Source organism: Scyliorhinus canicula, chromosome 1, assembly GCF_902713615.1.
Source record: "Scyliorhinus canicula chromosome 1, sScyCan1.1, whole genome shotgun sequence".
NCBI classification, from domain to species: Eukaryota; Metazoa; Chordata; class Chondrichthyes; order Carcharhiniformes; family Scyliorhinidae; genus Scyliorhinus; species Scyliorhinus canicula.
In genome coordinates, this window is record NC_052146.1 from 284,842,768 (window position 1) to 284,860,497 (window position 17,730).

At 42.9% G+C, this 17,730-nt stretch overlaps 1 protein-coding gene across 2 annotated transcripts in view; it reads left to right on the plus strand.

Moving 5' to 3' along the window:
- mtr (5-methyltetrahydrofolate-homocysteine methyltransferase) overlaps positions 1-17,730 on the plus strand; it is a 114,465-nt gene that overhangs the window by 11,394 nt on the left and 85,341 nt on the right. Inside the window, exons 5-9 of one of the 2 annotated variants that reach the window (XM_038814423.1) lie at positions 1,551-1,643; positions 6,924-7,030; positions 13,949-14,008; positions 14,124-14,218; positions 16,619-16,719. In XM_038814423.1, coding sequence (XP_038670351.1) covers positions 1,551-1,643; positions 6,924-7,030; positions 13,949-14,008; positions 14,124-14,218; positions 16,619-16,719 — 456 coding nt within the window. Of the gene's footprint in view, positions 1-1,550; positions 1,644-6,923; positions 7,031-13,948; positions 14,009-14,123; positions 14,219-16,618; positions 16,720-17,730 lie in introns of those variants that run through there. The other variant, XM_038814449.1, reaches the window with a different exon arrangement.

Genomic DNA, 17,730 nt, shown 5'->3' on the forward strand with positions numbered 1-17,730 from the left:
TGTTACCATAGGGAATAGTTGACATCAATGGTGTCGCTAGATTTAAGGAAAACCTGTATAAACATGTGAGAGAGAAGTAAACGAGTTATGCTGATAGGATTGATGAAGAATGGGAGGAGGCTCGTGAAGCAAAAGAACTAGCATGGAACAGCTGTTACTGTTGCACATTTTATTCATCTTCACCTTGATCCTTCGACTTATGAATATTAAATAGTTGCAAACAGATAAAGTAAAATATCAGGTTAGAGCTAGAGTATACAACAGTATGGAATTGCAGCACCCATGGTCTCCCACTGTGCTTCATACCTGATCTCAGCTGCAAATATATGTTGGGCAGCAGCCAGAAGAGAGAGAAAAATGTGTCTGGACATATTAAACCTGAAACATTGGAATCATTTCATTATTTTGAACTGAAATACAAACCCACTACCTATTTGTAAGTTAAAAAAACTTAAATCACAAGAGATTAAACCAAATCTCCAGGGTCCCAGGTTCGATTCCCGGCTTCTGCACATTCTCCCTGTGTCTGTGTGGGTTTGCTCCGGTTTCTTACATGTCCTGAAAGACATGCTTGTTAGGTGAATTTGATATTCTAAATTCTCCCTCTGTGTACCCAAACAGGCGCCGGAATGTGGCGACTAGGGGCTTTTCACAGTAACTTAATTGCAGTGTTAATGTGGGCCTACTTGTGACAATAAAGATTATTATATAATATGTATACATAACTAGGGTATTTTAGAAGCCTGAGCCATAATCACAGTTCCTACACCCAAGTCAAGAAGTGACCTTGATGCCATAATCGACGAATCCCATTGCTATATGGAGATCGTTATAAAAATAGGGTGCAAGATAAAGGCTAGTAGCAAAACAAAAGTTGCTTTAAAGTTCTTAACAAGCCATGTACCTACATTTTGTTCCATTGAGCAAATTTGAGTATGTTATCTTTTTTATCCAAACAAAAACAAACCTTGTGAATAAGAAATATCTGTTACCTATAGCACCAAAATGTGCTGAATATAGACTGTGTTAGAGCATCATACTAAGAGTAAATTCACCTATATGTATGGTGTGTTTAATTTCAAAATCAGATCCAGGTATTTAGGAGAGAAGGTAGGAAACACTTGTTCACACAAAAGTGGTAAATCTGAGATCAATAGATTTTTGCTTGTGACGGTTTTTTAAGGGCCATGGGGTCAAGGCAGGTAATTTGACTTGAGATACAGATCAGCTGTGATCTCAGTGCATGGCAGAATATGCTTGAGGGCCTGAGTAACCAAGTCCTGTTGCTGTGTGAATTTGACTTCAAAGGCAAAGTAAGTATGTATATACATAGGGGCTGGATCCTCCGCTGTTTGCGCCAGCAGCCAGGAGATTTTCCGATACTGTCGGGCTGCCCACAATGGGAATTCCCATTGGCCGGCTGGCAAGGTGGTTCTGGTGCGGCGGGACGGAGAATCCCACCCAAGGTTCCTTTATACAGGCGTTTTGTTAGGGTGTATCCTGTTTGTAAAATTTTGCATTGTACCACTAACCTATGTCGTTTGTCACAGGTATCCGAAGATTTGTGGGAGGTGCAATGGGACCAACCAACAAAACATTGTCAGTATCGCCATCTGTGGAGAGACCAGACTACAGAAATATAAGTATGAAAATAGTATCCATGTTAGTGAAAAATTTTGGACAGTTTTTTAATTCATTCACAGGATGTGGGCATCGCTGACCAAGCCAGCATTTATTGCCTTTCAGAAGGTGGTGGTGAGCTGCCTTCTTGAACTCCTGCTGTCCTTGAGGTGCAGGTGCATCCACAGTGCTGTTAGGGAGGGAATTCGGGATTTTAACCCAGCGACCGTAAAGGAACGGCGATATATTTCCAAGCCAAGATGGTGAGTGACTTGGAGGGGAACTTCCAGGTGGTGGGTTCCCAGATATCTTCTGCTCTTGTCCTTCTTCCAGATCAGTGTTTTTCAAACTTTTCTTCCCCAGACCCACTTTTGCCAACCGGCCGACTTTCGGCACCCATGCCGGCTGACCTTCACGGCCCATGTTGACAGACTTTTGTGATACCCGCCACATTTGCTTACCTTAATGCAAAAGCGGAGCCTGATTGGTTCTTATGATCTCACTTGAATCAGGTTCAAAGGAGGAGAGGGCAATGTTCATATCAGGTGCAGACTTCAGCCAGTTCCTTTGTACCATCTTCATCTTTATGAAAATGGAAATTCAACCTCGCACATGTAGTTCCTCATGAAGGACAATAGCAACAAAATGCTTGTTTTACTCAGCACTGGATACCCCTGGGAGATGTTACACCAGAATGCCGAAAGCCTCATGGGCTTTTGACATGTTTTTAATGTGGTATCACAGGTCAGCTACAGCAGCGTAATCTTTCCATTTGGAGTCAGCTGCAAGTTAATAACTGACTTTGGGATCGCAACCTCAAAAGGAATTTTTCACCCACCTCTTTCAAAATCTGAAAATTCCCTTCTCGTTTGCCAGCACTTACCTGCATATAATTCACTTGGACTTTGCATCCTTATTTGCATTGGCACAATTGACAAAACCATATCTCAAGAAATTATCTTTATACTGCTTTGTTCCCGGGTTAAGTTTCTTCTTTGCAGGATGTAAACCTGAGGCGCTGGAGCTCTGTACAAAGCTAACACTAAAACTGCTCTGGCCTGCCCTGGGCTCGGCTCTCCTCAGCCGCTCTCTCTAGCAGATTCTGCCGTGAGATCTTGTCCAATAGGTAAACTGCCTGTTTGAGCCTCTGGCCATCTCTTTTAAGAAAACCATTCATCTTCACAGTTCACTTGGCTTGCTTGCCTGCAGCTGGAAAATGAAAGCAACACTGCTCTGTGATTTGGCGGCAAAAGCACATACCTGGAGAGTGCTTGACGTCAAGTGTACGTGCCGGGCATGTGAGTTGCTCTCTGTTGCCGCTTCTTACTGGAAGACTCCACACAGCCTTATTTATTTCCACTTTAAAAAGTGGCAGTGGCTGTCATTCTCGATGTAAAAGCTTGTAGTGGCTTTGCATTGAATCATAAAATCCTGACAGTACAGCACTTTGAAAAAGGTAATTGTTACTAAATATTTACCTCGCGAACCATGAATGAATGCTCTGCATTAAATGTTCCCCAGGATAAATCTGATTGTGTCTCAGGTAAGAAAGGATACATATCGTTTTATTTTCATATTGATTATCACAAAATGACTTGCCACAATCAAAAAATGCTAATTTAAATAACCTCCAAGCAGTTTCTACTTCTTTATGCCAGAGTGCAGAAATAATGATATCTTCATAATTCCTTGGTGATAGGTTAATCATTTTTTTGATTGAATCTAAAAGCATCACGGCCTCTGTCCAATGATTGGTCTTACTAAAACCACTGATGAAGAGGTTGGAAACTCCAACGTCCAATACTTTGAATCAAGTTTGCATAATGACATAAAAATCATCTCGCTCAGACATTGCTTTTGGACACAATGCCAAGTACTTCAGAAGAAGTTCATACTCAACAGTACCAGTTTCCATTGTCATAAAAACTAAAAGTGATTTAGACACATCACGAGTAGTTTTCCCATCATGTTTACATCAAAACAAGTTTTTTGTACCATTCTACTTTCAATTTCTTCCACTCGTCTATCCTTAAAGGCTTTGTTGGAACTGATATTGTTGTAACTTTAGCTACTGTTGAAATATCACCCAATGTATCACCCGTTTGGCTTTTCGCGAACTCCGCACTTGTTCTGGCTGCCCGGCTGTGAATGAAGGAAATAATAAGCCGATGTCGCCCCTGTGAGCAGTTATTTCTTGTTTAGTGTTTGCTGCTTTCCTCCTGCTTCCATTATTCTGTTGGTGCTCAGTTGACATTAACATTTTTTGACTGGGTGCACATCTGCAGGGCAGCGCAGCAGTATAAAAGCCTTGCTGCGACTTGATGCGGTGCAAGCAGAAACCCAATGACATGCTGCTAACGGGGGACAACACCGCGGGGGCGGGGGGTCTCAGCCGACATAATGAGCCAGTGATGGAAGGGACTGCTCTCTTTAACCTCCGCCTCCGACTAAATATCAGCTCAGCACCATAACTTCACCGAGAGTGAAAGGGTGCTATACAACAAAATTCTCCAAGTTTCTAACCCTTTGGGGCTTTACCGCAGTTCACATTTACTGCACTGACAGAAGCCTTGGAAGGGGCGCCAGGTTGGGCACTTCTCCTGAAATCAGGACCACCCCTGGAACGAGGCGACCAATCGTTCCGGGACCCTCCTAACACCCGCCTGCGATTCACCCGCGGTTCGCAACCTACACTGAAAAACCCTGTTACCATGGGTTTGGAATTGCTGTCTAATGAACCTTGGTGGTTTCCTTCAGTGCATCTTAGAATCGTAGAATTTACAGTGCAGAAGGAGGCCATTCAGCCCATCGAGTTTGCACCGGCCCTTGGAAAGAGCACCCTACCCAAGCCCACACCTCCACCCTATCCCTGTAACCCAATAACCCCACCCAACCTTTTTGGACACTAAGGGCAATTTAGCTTGGCCAATCCACCTAACAAGCGCATCTTTGGACTATGGGAGGAAACTGGAGCACCCGTAGGAAACCCACGCAGACATGGGGAGAACGTGCAGACTCCGCACAGACAGTGAGCCAATGTTTGTGGATGGGATAGCAATCAAGCGGACTGCTTTGTCCTGGATGGTGGTGAGCTTCTTGAGTGCTGTTGACCCCGCACTCATTCAGGCAAGTGCAGAGTATTCCATCGCATTTGTGACTTGTGATGGACAGGCTTTCAGGAGTCAGCTGGTGAGTTATTTGCCACAGGATTCCTAGCCTTTGACTTTCCTGGTACCCACACTATTTATATGACTCGTCCAGTTCAGTTACTGGTCAATGGTAACCCAATGATGTTGATAGCAGGGGATTCTGCGATGGTAATGGCATTGAATGTCATGGGACAGTGGTTAGATCCTCTCTTATTAGAGAGGTAATTGTCTGGCATTTGTGTGGGGTAAATGTTATTTGCCACTTGTCAGTTTAAAAGTATTAAATTGGTCGCTAGAAATTGGAACTGCTTTAACGATTATATTTAAAACTGCAAATGCTGTTGCAGAATTGGCTGCTCCCAGTTGTACAGCTTTCTATGCAATAACCTTTATCTTGATTTTATGACACCCACAACATAAAAGCACTGTCACTTAACTTATGAGATAATAAGTTGCTGATAGAATAGACATAGAATTTACAGTGCAGAAGGAGGCCATTTGGCCCATCGAGTCTGCACCAGCCCTTGGAAAAAGCAACCCACTTAAGCTCACACCTCCACTCCATACCCATAACCCAGCAACCCCACCCAACCCTTTTGGACACTAAGGACAATTTAGCATGGCCAATCCACCTAACCTGTACAGGTTTGGACTGTGGGAGGAAACTGGAGCACCCGAGGAAACCCAAGCAGACACAGACTCCGCACAGACTGTGGCCCAAGCCAGGCCACATGGGACCCTGGAGCTGTGAAGCGACAGTGAAGCTAAGCACTGTGCTATCCTGCCGCCTATGTGCTGCTATGCCACCCACGTGCTACTGTGCCACCCTGTTTACTAACAGTAGGTTCTCATAGACTGTTTTGTTTGTTCCTGAAATGTTTAAGATATCCTAACATAGTAGCTGTTGTATATTACATATTGTTAACTTTCGTGCTTAATGAAGTGTTAGGATGGTAACTTGAAAGGTCATTTGATAGAAACATACAATATTCTGAAGGGGCTTGACCATTGTGAGGTTGTTTCTCCTGGTTAGAGAATCTAGAATACCGAGGTACAGTATTCAGATAAGGGGTTAGCCATTTAGGTCTGAGATAAAGGTTGTGAATCTTTGGAATTGTCTGCCTTGTTGATGCTCCATTATTGAGTATTTAAATTGGGATAGACAGATTTCTCAGGGAATCCAGTGACATAGGGATGGATATGAAAGTGGAATAATGGTAGAATCTTAGCATTGAATGGTGGAGCAGGTTTGAGGGACCATGTAGTTTGCTCTTATTTCTTATGTGCTTTGTAGCTGCTTATAGGATATATCTAGTACCATGTTGCCATACAATAATAATAAAGACATAATTTGACCTGAATATGATCAGCAAAGAGGTGCACATCACAAACCTAGAATCAAACTCCTGAGCTACGTGGAAAGGCGGAAAAATGTAATTACTTAAAATAGAGAAGACTGAGAGGGGACCTTATTGAAATATTGAAGATCTTTTAAGGTGTAGATAAATTGAAGCCTGAGGAACTGTTTACTATCACTCAGACTGATAATGGGGAGCATAGGATGGAACTCAGAAGAGGAATAAATAAATACGTTTACAGTAAGTAATTACTGGATGTTTAGAATTCTTGCAAGAGTTGGACAGCTTATTGTTGAGAAATCAATAAGTGGACTGTAGGTACTGAATTGTGCATTTATTTTCAAACTTTACCAGCTACATGTACTGAAATTCTCGGATTTGCATATCCTGCACATCGTAGGAATAAAAGCAGTAGTCCATTCAATCACTTGATTCTAATCCACCATTCCCGTACCAGCCTCCCCGGACAGGCGCCAGAATGTGGCGACTAGAGGCTTTTCACAGTAACTTCATTGAAGCCTACTCGTGACAATAGTGATTTTCATTTCATTTCATTGCTGATCTGCATCTGCATCTTTTTATCCTTTTACCTCATATCCTTTTGATAGTCTCAGCTAACATAAATCTATCTCTTTTAGTCTTCTAAACTTCAATTCTTCCTATACCTAGACTCTTTTGGGGAGAGAATTCCAAATTTCCACCCTTTCTGTGGAAAATATGCTCCCGAATTTTGCTCCTATAAAGCCTTGCTCTAATTGTTCCATGGAGTTTCACTGTCAATAAATTTGTTTTACAGCATTTGAAGAGTTGGTTGAAGCTTATGAAGAACAGGCCAGAGGCTTACTCGATGGTGGTATTGACATACTCCTGGTGGAGACAATTTTTGATACGGCAAATGCAAAGGTAACAGGCATATCAAATTTTACCCAATTGGGAAAGTATCATAAAGGAAATCCTGCAGCTATTTATTAATATTGGCTTTCATTTCAAATCCTGGTGTTTTGAATCTTCATCCCGTATTCATAAATCCTATCAAGAAAATGTAATTTTCTTTTTACTTTGGCAAACTGCGTTAGAGCATGCCGTGACCTCAGCAGGTCATGGCTATTCAGCATTCACAAAGGAGAGGGACGTGCTGATTGGCGGTATCTCAGAGGGATGTGTAAACACTTTAGAACAGATCGTTATCACGAGGGAGGAAGAGTTCGGTGTGTCAAAAAGCATTACGGTAGACAAATTCCCAGGGCCAGATGGCGTTTATCCCAGATTACTGAGGAAGGCAAGAGATGAAATTACTGGGCCTCTGACAGAAATCTTTGTGTCCTCATTGGCCACAGGTGAGATCCCAGAGGATTGGAGGATAGCTAATGTTGTACCGTTATTTAAGAAGGATTGCAAGGATAATCCGGATAATTATAGGCCAGTGAGCTTAACGTCAGTGATAGTGAAATTGTTGGAAAAGATTCTTAGGCATAGGATCTATGCACATTTGGAATTGAATGGTCTTATAAGCGACAGACAGCATGGTTTTATACGTGGGAGGCCATGTCTCACTAATTTTTTTGAAATTTTTGGGGAGGTGACAAAAATGATTGACATGGGAAAGGCTGTGGATGTTGTCTATTGCACTAGTAAAACATGTGATAAGGTCCCTCATGGCAGGCTGATGCAAAAGATTAGATCACATGGGGTCAGGGGTGAACTAGCTGGATGGATCCAGAACTGGCTTGGCCGTAGAAGATAGAGTGTAGCAGTGGAAGGATGTTTTTCCGAATGGAGGTCTGTAACTAATGGCGTTCCCCAGGGATCAGTCCTGGGACCTCTGCTCTTTGTAATATATATACAAGTGACTTGAAAAAAACATAGTGGGTCTAATTAGCAAGTTTTCGGATGATACTAAGATTGCAGGAGTTGCAGATAGTGATGACGATTGTCAGAGAATACAACAGGATATAGATAGACTGCAATATTGGGCAGAGAAATGGCAGATGGAATTTAACCCGGATAAATGCGAGGTGATGCATTTTGGTAGATCCAATTCAGGTGGGAGCTATAAAATAAATGGCAGTACCATCAGGAGCATAGAGATACTGAGATCTGGGTGCGAAGATCCACAGATCCTTAAAATGGCAGTACAGGTGGAAATGGTGGTAAAGAAAGCATATGGCATGCTTGCCTTGGATATCGCGTATAAAAGCTCAAAAAGTATGTTATAATTATATAGAACGTTGGTTAGGCCACGTTTGGAATACTGTGTCCAATTCTGGTCACCGCACTACCAGAAGGAAGACGTGGCGGCTTTGGAGAGAGTACAGAAAAGGTTTACCAGGGTGTTGCCTGGTATGGAGGGTATTAGCTATGAGGAGAAATTGAATAAACGGGGATTGTTCTCCCGAGAGAGACAGAGGCTGAGGGGCGACCTGATAGAAGTTGATAACATTATTAGGGGTATAGATAGGGTGAACAGTTGGAGGCTTTTTTCCAGGGTGGAAATTACAATTACAAGGGGGCACAAGTTCAAGGTGAGGGGGGAAAGGGTCAGTGGAGATGTGCTAGGGAAGGTTTTTACCCAGAGGGTGGTGGTGGCCTGGAATGCACTGCCAAGCGAGGTGGTTGAGGCAGGTACGTTAGCAACCTTTAAGACTTATCTGAATAGGCACATGAACAGACGGGGTATAGAAGGATACAGGCGGTTGGTCTAGATAGGACACATAATCGGCGCAGGCTTGGAGGGCCGAAGGGCCTGTTACTGTGCTGTGTTGTTCTTTGTTCTTTGCCTCACTGCTTTTCATACCCATTAAAGACCATGAATCTCTTGTGATGTAGGAAGACAAGGCATTTAATATGCACAAAGCATAGCCCCACAAACAGCAATGAGGTAAATAGCCAGATAACCTGTTTTGATGGTGTTAATTGAGGGATAAATGTTTGCCACAATACCAAAATAATTCCCCTGTTCTTTGAATAACGTGATAAGATTTTCTACGTTGACCAGAGAGGTAATATGTATTTTATTACAAACATGCATCAAAACAGGATACAGCGAACAAACACCCTGGGAAACATACTCCCCAACAATCAACTATATAGTCTGTACAGACTTTTCCCTTTTTTCACCCCCCCACGACGAACAGCCCCTCAAACATGGTCACAAACATCCCCCACCTTTCCTCAAACCCCTCTGAAGAGCCCCTTAACTCATACTTTATCTTCTCTAATCGCAGGAAGTCATACAGGTCACCCAACCGAGCCGCTACTCCCGGTGGCAATGCCGACCACCACTCCAGAAAAATTTGGCGCCATGCAATCAGAGAGGCGAAGTCCACAACATCGGCCTTCCTCCTCTCCATGAGCTCCGGCTTCTCTGATACGCCAAATATCCGCATCAAAGGGTCCGGGCCCACTCCCTCCTCCGCTATCCTGGCTAAGACCGCAAACACTCCCGCCCAGAATCTACCCAATTTTACACAACCCCAAAACATATGATCGTGATTCACTGGCCCTCTGCCCACACCTCTCACAATCATCTGCTACCCCCTGAAAGAACCCATTCATTCCCGCCCGAGTCATATGCACCCTGTGCACCACCTTAAACTGTATCAGGCTCATCTTTGCACATGAGGAGGTTCCGTTTGCCCTACACAGTGCCTCACTCCATACTCCTCAATTGATCTCCCCTCCCAACTCCGCTTTTCAGCAGGCATAGTTGGAGAGAATTTGGATTCATGGGCACTGGGGAAAGGGAGCTGTACCATTGGGATAGTCTTCAGTTAGACCATTCTTTTCTAAATGAAAAGACCATGCTGGGACCAGAGATCGGGTGAATTTTATAACTAGAACTGTAAAGAGGGCTTTAAGCTAAATAGTAGTGGGGAAGGCTCATGTGGGGGGAAATTTGAAAAGTTAAAGAGAAAGGACAAAACAATAATGCAGGGTAGCGATACGGATATTACAATCAGAGTGTGACGGAAAGACACAGTCGCTGCAAACATAAGAGTGCAGTTCAAAATGAGGGGCAGGATTCTCCCAGCCCGGGGTCGGGCTGGAGAATCCCCGCAACCGGGCCACGCTGTTCCAACGCCGGTACGCGATTCTCCGCAGAGCAGAAAATCGCCGCCATTTGCCCCGGCACAGGTTGAGGGCCGCTGTACGCTGGAACTCTGCGCGCAGGGTCGGGGTGCAGCCTGGGGGGGGACTCCGATGGGGCCTGGCCCGCGATCGGGGCCCAGCGATCGGCGGGCCGGCCTCTCGCTCCCCGGGCCTATTTTCTTCCACTCCTGCCCCTGAACTGCCGCGCAATGTTGCATCGAGGCCACCGCGCATGCGCGGGTGGGCACCGGCGCCACTGCACATGCGCGGATCCCGCGTTGCACAGTCCGCTGGGATGGGAAGCTGGAACAGCGTGAACTGCTCCAGCGTCGTGCTGGCCCCCTGTAGGGGCAGAATCGGTACTGCCAGCGGCCCGTGCACGCCGTCGTGAAACGCGACGGCATTTCCGACGGCGTGGACACTCTGCAGCCGAATGGGAGAATCCCGCACCTGGTCAAAGAGGAAAAAATGGTAAAAAGACAGAATTAGAAGGTCTTTATTTGAAGACTTGCAGTACCAGAATGAGGTGATGAATTGAGAGCACCATTAAAAATAAATTAGTATGATATAGCCATTACAGAAACGTGGTTACAAGGTGAACAAGGATGCGACCTGAATATTTAAGGGTATTTGGTATTTCATAGGAACAGATTGACTGGAAAAGGAGGTGAGACTTCTCTGTTAAAAAAGGATAAGCACTATACCATAGTGAGAAATAATATTGGTTCAAAGGATCAAAATGTTGGGCAGCATGGTGGCGCAGTGGTTTAGCCCTGTTGCCTCAAGCCGCCGCGTCCCAGGTTCAATCCCGGCTCTGGGTCACTGTCTGTGTAGAGTTTACACATTTTCCCCGTGTTTGCGTGGGTTTCTCCCCCACAACCCAAAGATGTGCAAGGTAGGTGGATTGAACACACTAAATTGCACCTTAATTGGGAAAAAAAAATAATTGGGTACACTAAATTTTATTTTAAAAAACTTTTTAAAAAAAGGATCAAAATGTAGAATCTGTTTGGGTGGAGATAAGAAATAACAAAGAAAGGAAGTCACATGATGTAAATAGTTCAGAGGCCCCCCCGCCCCCTCAAGAAATCAAGAAATAATGTAGCTTGTAAAAAGATACTGAAATAATAGATGATTTTAATCTTCATCTAGATTAGGCAAATCAAATTGGCTAAAGAAGCCTGGAGGATGATTTCATAGAGTGTTCAGGGCAGTTTCGCAGAACTATAGATTCTGGAACCAACCAGGGAGCAGGTTATATTAGACCCGAAAGTGAGTAAGGAGAAAAGATTAATTAAAGATCTCACACTAAATGATCTTCTCGTGGTCATAACATGATAGAATTTCACATTCATGTGAGGGTGAGAAATTTGGATCTAAAAATAGTGTCTTAAATAAAATAACTTAAATAAGGCAATTACAAGGATATGGAGAAAGAGTTGGCTAACTTGAATTGGGAAACTAATATGGTAGTTAAGACGGTAAGGAAACAGTGGCAGACATTTCAGGAAATAGTTAATGTCTCTCATCAAAGTTACATTCCATTGAGAAAGAGAGATTTTATGTGAAGAATGTACAGTGGCTAGTTTAGGAAGCTAAAGATGATATCAAATTGAAAGAGAAGGCTTACAATACTGTGAAGATTAGTGGTAGGCCAAAAGATTGGCAATTTTTTAGAAACCACCAAAAGATAACTAAAAAATAATAGCGTGAGAAAAATTGGAGTATAAGAGAAAACTAGCAAGTAAGTAGATGGTAAAAGCTTCTATATGTATACAAAAAGAAAAAGTAGCCAGAGTAAGCGTTTGTCCCTTAGAGGATGAGACTGGGAGTTAATAATGAGAAACAAGGAAATGACAATAGACTTTGAACAAGTAATTTGTATCTGTCTTCACAGTAGAAGACACACGTAGATCCAAGAATAGCAGAAACTCAAGAGGCAAAAGAGAGAGAGGAACTTAAAACCATCACAATAACTAGAAAAAAAGCACTGAGAAAACTAAAAGGTTGACAAGTAATAAGAATAATAATCTTTATTAGTGGCACAAGTAGGCTTACATTAACACTGCAATGAAATTACTGTGAAAATCCCCTAGTCGCCACACTCCAGCACCAGTTCAGGTGCACTGAGGGAGAATTCAGAATGTCCAATTCACCTAACAAGTACGTCTTTCAGGACTTGTGGGAGGAAACCAGAGGAAACCCACACAGACACAAGGGAGAACGTGCAGACTCCACACAGACAGTGACCCAAGCCGAGAATCGAACTTGGGACCCTGGCGCTGTGAAGCAACAGTGCTAACCGGTGTTCTGGACCTGATGGTTTGTAATCTAGGATCGTAAAAGAACTGGTGACAGAGATAGTGGATGCATCAGTGGTAATTTTCCAAAATTCCTTCGGTTCTGGAAGGCTCCCAGCGGTTTCAAAAACAGCAAATGTAACACGACTATTCACAAAATGAGAGAGACAGGAAACCTTCGACCAGCTAGCCTAACGTCAGTCATAGGGAAAATGCTAGAGTTCATTCTTAAAGAAGTAGTAGCAGAACATTTAAAACATCAAAATACAATTGGGTTGCGTCAAAGTGGTTTGGTGAATGGGAAATAATTTTGACAAATTTATTAGAATTCTTTGAGGATGTAACAAACAGGGTGGATAAAGGAGAGCCATAAAATATTGTTTATTTGGATTTCCAAACGTCATTCGATAAGATGCTACAAAAAAGGTTACTACACAAGATGGGAGCTCATGGTGTTGGGAATGATGTTTTAACGTGGATAGAAAATTGGCTAACTAACAGGAAACTGAGATTCTAGATAATTGAGTCATCTTCAACTTGCCAAACTGTCTCTAGTGGATACGATTACCACGATAATCAGTGCTTGGGCCTCAACAATTTTATGATTTATACGAATGACTTGGATTAGGGACCAACAGTGGTGTAGCCAAATTTGCAAATTATTTGAAAACAGGAAAATAATTTGTAAGGAGGATACTAAGAATTTGCAATGGGATATAGGAGGAAAGGTTGGGTTGCAACCCTTTGGAGGTTAGAAGAATGAGAGGTGATCTTATTGAAACAGATAAGTTTCTGAGGGGGCTTGATAACGTAGATGCTGAGAGAATGTTTCCCCTTGTGAAAGAATCTAGAACTAGGGGACACAGTTTAAAAATATGAGGTCATCCATCTAAGATAAAGATGAGGAATTTCTCCTGTCGGGGTCATTAGTCTTTGGAATTATTTTCCGAGAGAACAGCGGAGGCTGGGTTATTGAATATATTCAAGGCCAAGTTAGACAGATTTTTGTTCAACAAAGGAGCCATGGGTTTTGGAAGCAGGCAGGAAAGTGGAGTTAAGGCCACAATCACATCAGGCATGATCTTATTTAATAACGGAGTATGCTTAAGGGACCGAATAGCCTACTCCTGCTCCTGTTTCTTATATTCTTATGGATAGTGATTAGGATCTAGTACCTTGTCTGAATTTATTTCCCTCATTGTTCTAACTAGGGAGTACCCTCCTTGGTTCTGCTGTTGATCTGAGCAAAATTTTAAATTTGTTTTAGGTTGTATGGCTCAGCTACTCACCAGACATTAGTAATATCCCTTTTTAAAATTCCAAGTGACACAACTAGGGTCCATTGAACATTATCCTCAGACAACAATGTTCTAACCCGCAGAGTTAAAACATTAATATTTCATTTTTCTACTGTTCTGTGTTCTTTTCACAGGCTGCCTTGTTTGCCATTCAGAAGTTATTTGCTGAGCAGTATGAGCCCAGACCCATCTTTGTAAGTGTAAAATTATTTTGTTTTCCACTTTACATTACACCTGCCCCACTCCCACCCACCTCCACCCGAGTAACGTCGTTTTGCAGTGAAATGGTTTATTTTTGTTTTGTAATAGATTTCCGGAACAATTGTAGATAAGAGCGGACGGACGCTCTCTGGTCAGACAGGGGAAGCATTTGTCACCAGTGTGTCCCATGCGGAGCCACTTAGGTAAGACAATTGGCTGCCAGCAAGCAAAAATGGAATCAAAAGAATAATTTTTAGTAATATAAAGAATTTGTTCAATAGAAAGTAATGACACAATAGAAAGTATTCGGCCAGCACGGTAGCATTGTGATTAGCACAATTGCTTCACAGCTCCAGAGTCCCAGGTTCGATTCCCGGCTTGGGCCACTGTCTGTGCGAAGTCTGCACGTTCTCCCCTTGTGTGCGTGGGTTTCCTCTGGGTGCTTCGGTTTCCTCCCACAGTCCAAAGATGTGCAGGTTAGGTGGATTGGCCATGCTAGATTGCCCTTAGTGTCCAAGATTGCCCTTACTGTTGGGTGGGGTTGCTGGGTTATGGGGATGGGGTGGAGGTGTGGGCTTGGGTAGGGTGCTCTTTGCAAGAGCTGGTGCAGACTCGATGGGCCGAATGGCCTCCTTCAGCACTGTAAATTCTATGGTCTATGATCTAGAAAGGGGAGTAGGTGTTTGAGCTGTCAAGAAAACTTGAGTTCAAAAATTACAAACAAAAATGCTGGAAACACTCAGCAGATCTGGCAGAATCTATGGAGAGAAACAAAAAAAAAGGATGATGACCTTTCATCAGAATATAACATTAAGAAGCTGCAGAAGTGTTCAGTGTGGTTTGCTGTAATGTAGCACAAGTGCCTGAGCTTTACTCTTGCAATTTGTGCTGCTCCCCAAATACTTCCAAGTATAACATGATCCTAACCACCTGTCATGCTATCTGGAATAGTTAGCAACTGTATAACCTGTGCTACATGATGGAATCTGACCAATGCATTTTTAGTGATACTTAAGAACCTTCGTCAGGGTTCAATTAGGTAATTTTTAAAGAGCAGAAAGGGATTCTTCATATTTTACTTCATCAATGTCTTTGATCAGTCTATCAATCTTGCATTAACAACATGAGTTATCTTTGTTTTTGTATCATTTTAAGTTCAGTGATATTTTTGTATAATGTTTCTACGCAGTAAAGTGTATCTGATAGTCATTAGAAGAGTCGACTGTTTTACATTTGACTGAAAAGTTATGGTTGCGTAATTCGATAAGAGACTCAATTGGCGACCTGCTGTTGGATGCTGCTGTCCCCTAAATGCTTGTTATAAGCTTTTGCAAATTTCTGAAACAAGAGCTTTCTGTCTTCGTGAATAAATAGAATAGACACACTCAAGCATTTTCACACATGTCAGCAGTTTCCAGAACCAATCTTTCATTTCTAACAATCTTCTATTGTTAACAATCTTTCATTGATAAAAATCATCAAGTCAGTTTTTCTTCGGGTGACATGTAGCGCAGTGGTTAGCACTGGGACTACGGCGCTGAGGACCCGGGTTCGAATCCTGGCCCTGGGTCACTGTCCGTGTGGAGTTTGCACATTCTCCCCATGTCTGCGTGGGTTTCACCCCCACAACCCAAAGATGTGCAGGTTAGGTGTATTGGCCATGCTAAATTGCCCCTTAATTGGAAAAGAAAAATAATTGGCTACTCTAAATTTATTTTAAAAAAGTCAGTTTTTCTTTTACAGATTTCTTTCCCTCCGTCTACTGTTCAATAAATTCATTTTGTACTGATCAATAAGTGTGATCATCTCCCAATTTGATTTCACTGCTGAAAATTAGGTCCAGAGATGGGCATATGAAACTGAAATATAAGGGTTTTTTTTATTAGGCAATTCTAATCTTATTGTCCTGAGCAGGTTTTTGAGTCATTGGATTGGATTGGATTTGTTTATTGTCACATGTACCGAGGTACAGTGAAAAGTATTTTTCTGCAAGCAGCTCAACATGGCTAAAGCACTGTGCAATCTTTGTCAGCCTTATGGGGTTGACTGATAATTTTGTGGTCTTCTCTGACTACCATAGACTGAAAACATAAATCAGTGGTCGAAAATGGCCATCATAAATCCCAAGCCACATATTTGGAACAGGGGTTATGAAGAGGAAACCCTGTGCACAGGTTTCAAGAATGTCCTGCAGTCTTGCATCACATTGGTTGAACTGGGTGGGGAAGCAAGGGGAAGAGCTAAATGTTGGTTGCTTGGGCTTTGCGTTGGAGCATGGTCTTTTTAGGGATAGTGGTGGGTGGGGGAGCATGGTCACGGGGTTGCTAGAAGTTGGTTGGAGAGCGTCAGAATTGCAAGATCGCAAAATGTTTGTTCACTCTGCCGAAAAGATGCTTGGTGGGGGCAAGTAAAATCCAGCCGATTGAAATAGTTTTACGATTGCTCTCTTACGGCTTATGGCAAAGACAAAGGAAAGCTAGAAAGTGAATTCCACATCTAACTCAGTATGCCTGGTACAGTCAATGAGTACATTGTTTTTTTTACTGTTCCTATTAAAACAATGAACAATTTTTCATAGTAATGTAGCATATATTTTCTTTCAGCATTGGATTAAATTGTGCTTTGGGAGCTGTTGAAATGAGGCCATTCATAGAAGCAATTGGAAAATGCACAACTGCCTATGTTTTATGCTACCCTAATGCAGGTCAGTGCCTTGTGTTTTTATGTATAGTATGTGAGAGATAAAAACAGGACAGCATTTAGTAAACTATAAATGATTTTTTAAATATTCAATCTTGGGATGTCGGTGTCAATGGCTAGGCCAGCATTTATTGGTCATCCCTAATTGCCCTTGAGAAGGTGGTGGTAATCTGCCTTCTTGAACCCCTGCAGTCATTGTGGTGTAGGTGCGCCCACAGTGCTGTACGGAGGGGGTCCCAGGCTTTTGACCCGGCGACAGTGAAGCAACGGTGATATATTTCCAAGTCAGGATGGTGAGTGACTTTGAGGGAAACTGCAGATAGGTGGTGGTATTCCCATGCATCTACCACCCTCGTCCTTATAGCTGGTAGAGGTCACAGATTTGGAAGGTGCTGTCGAAGGAGCCATGGTGAGTTTTTCCTGCAATGCATCTTATAGATGGTACATACTGCATTGCATAGTGGAGGTGGTCTGCCAATCCAACTTTGTCCTGGATGTTGTCAAGCTTCTTGAGTGTTTTTGTAGCTGTACTCATCCAGGCAAGTGGAGAGTATTCCATCACACACCTAAATTGTGCCTTGTGGATAGGGATTTGGGAGCCAGGAGGTGAGCCACTCAGCGCAGGATTCTTAGCCTCTGACCTTCTCTTGTAGCCACAGTATTTATATGGCTAGTCCAGTTCAGTTTGTGATCAATGGTAACCCTGAGGATACGATAGTGTGGATTCAGCTATGGTAATACCATTGAATGTCAAGATTCGATGGTTAGATTCTGTCTTGTTGGAGATGGTCATTGCCTGGCACTTGTGTGGTGTGAATGTTACTTCCCACTTGTCAGCCCAAGCCTGGATATTGGCCAGGTCTTGCTGCATTTCGACTTAGACTGCTTCAGTGTCTGAAGAGTCGTGAATGCTGAATATTGTGCAATCATCAGCGAACATCTCCACATCTGACATTATAATGGAAGGAAGGTCATGGATGAAGCGGCTGAAGGTGGTTGGTCCTCTGATTTGAAC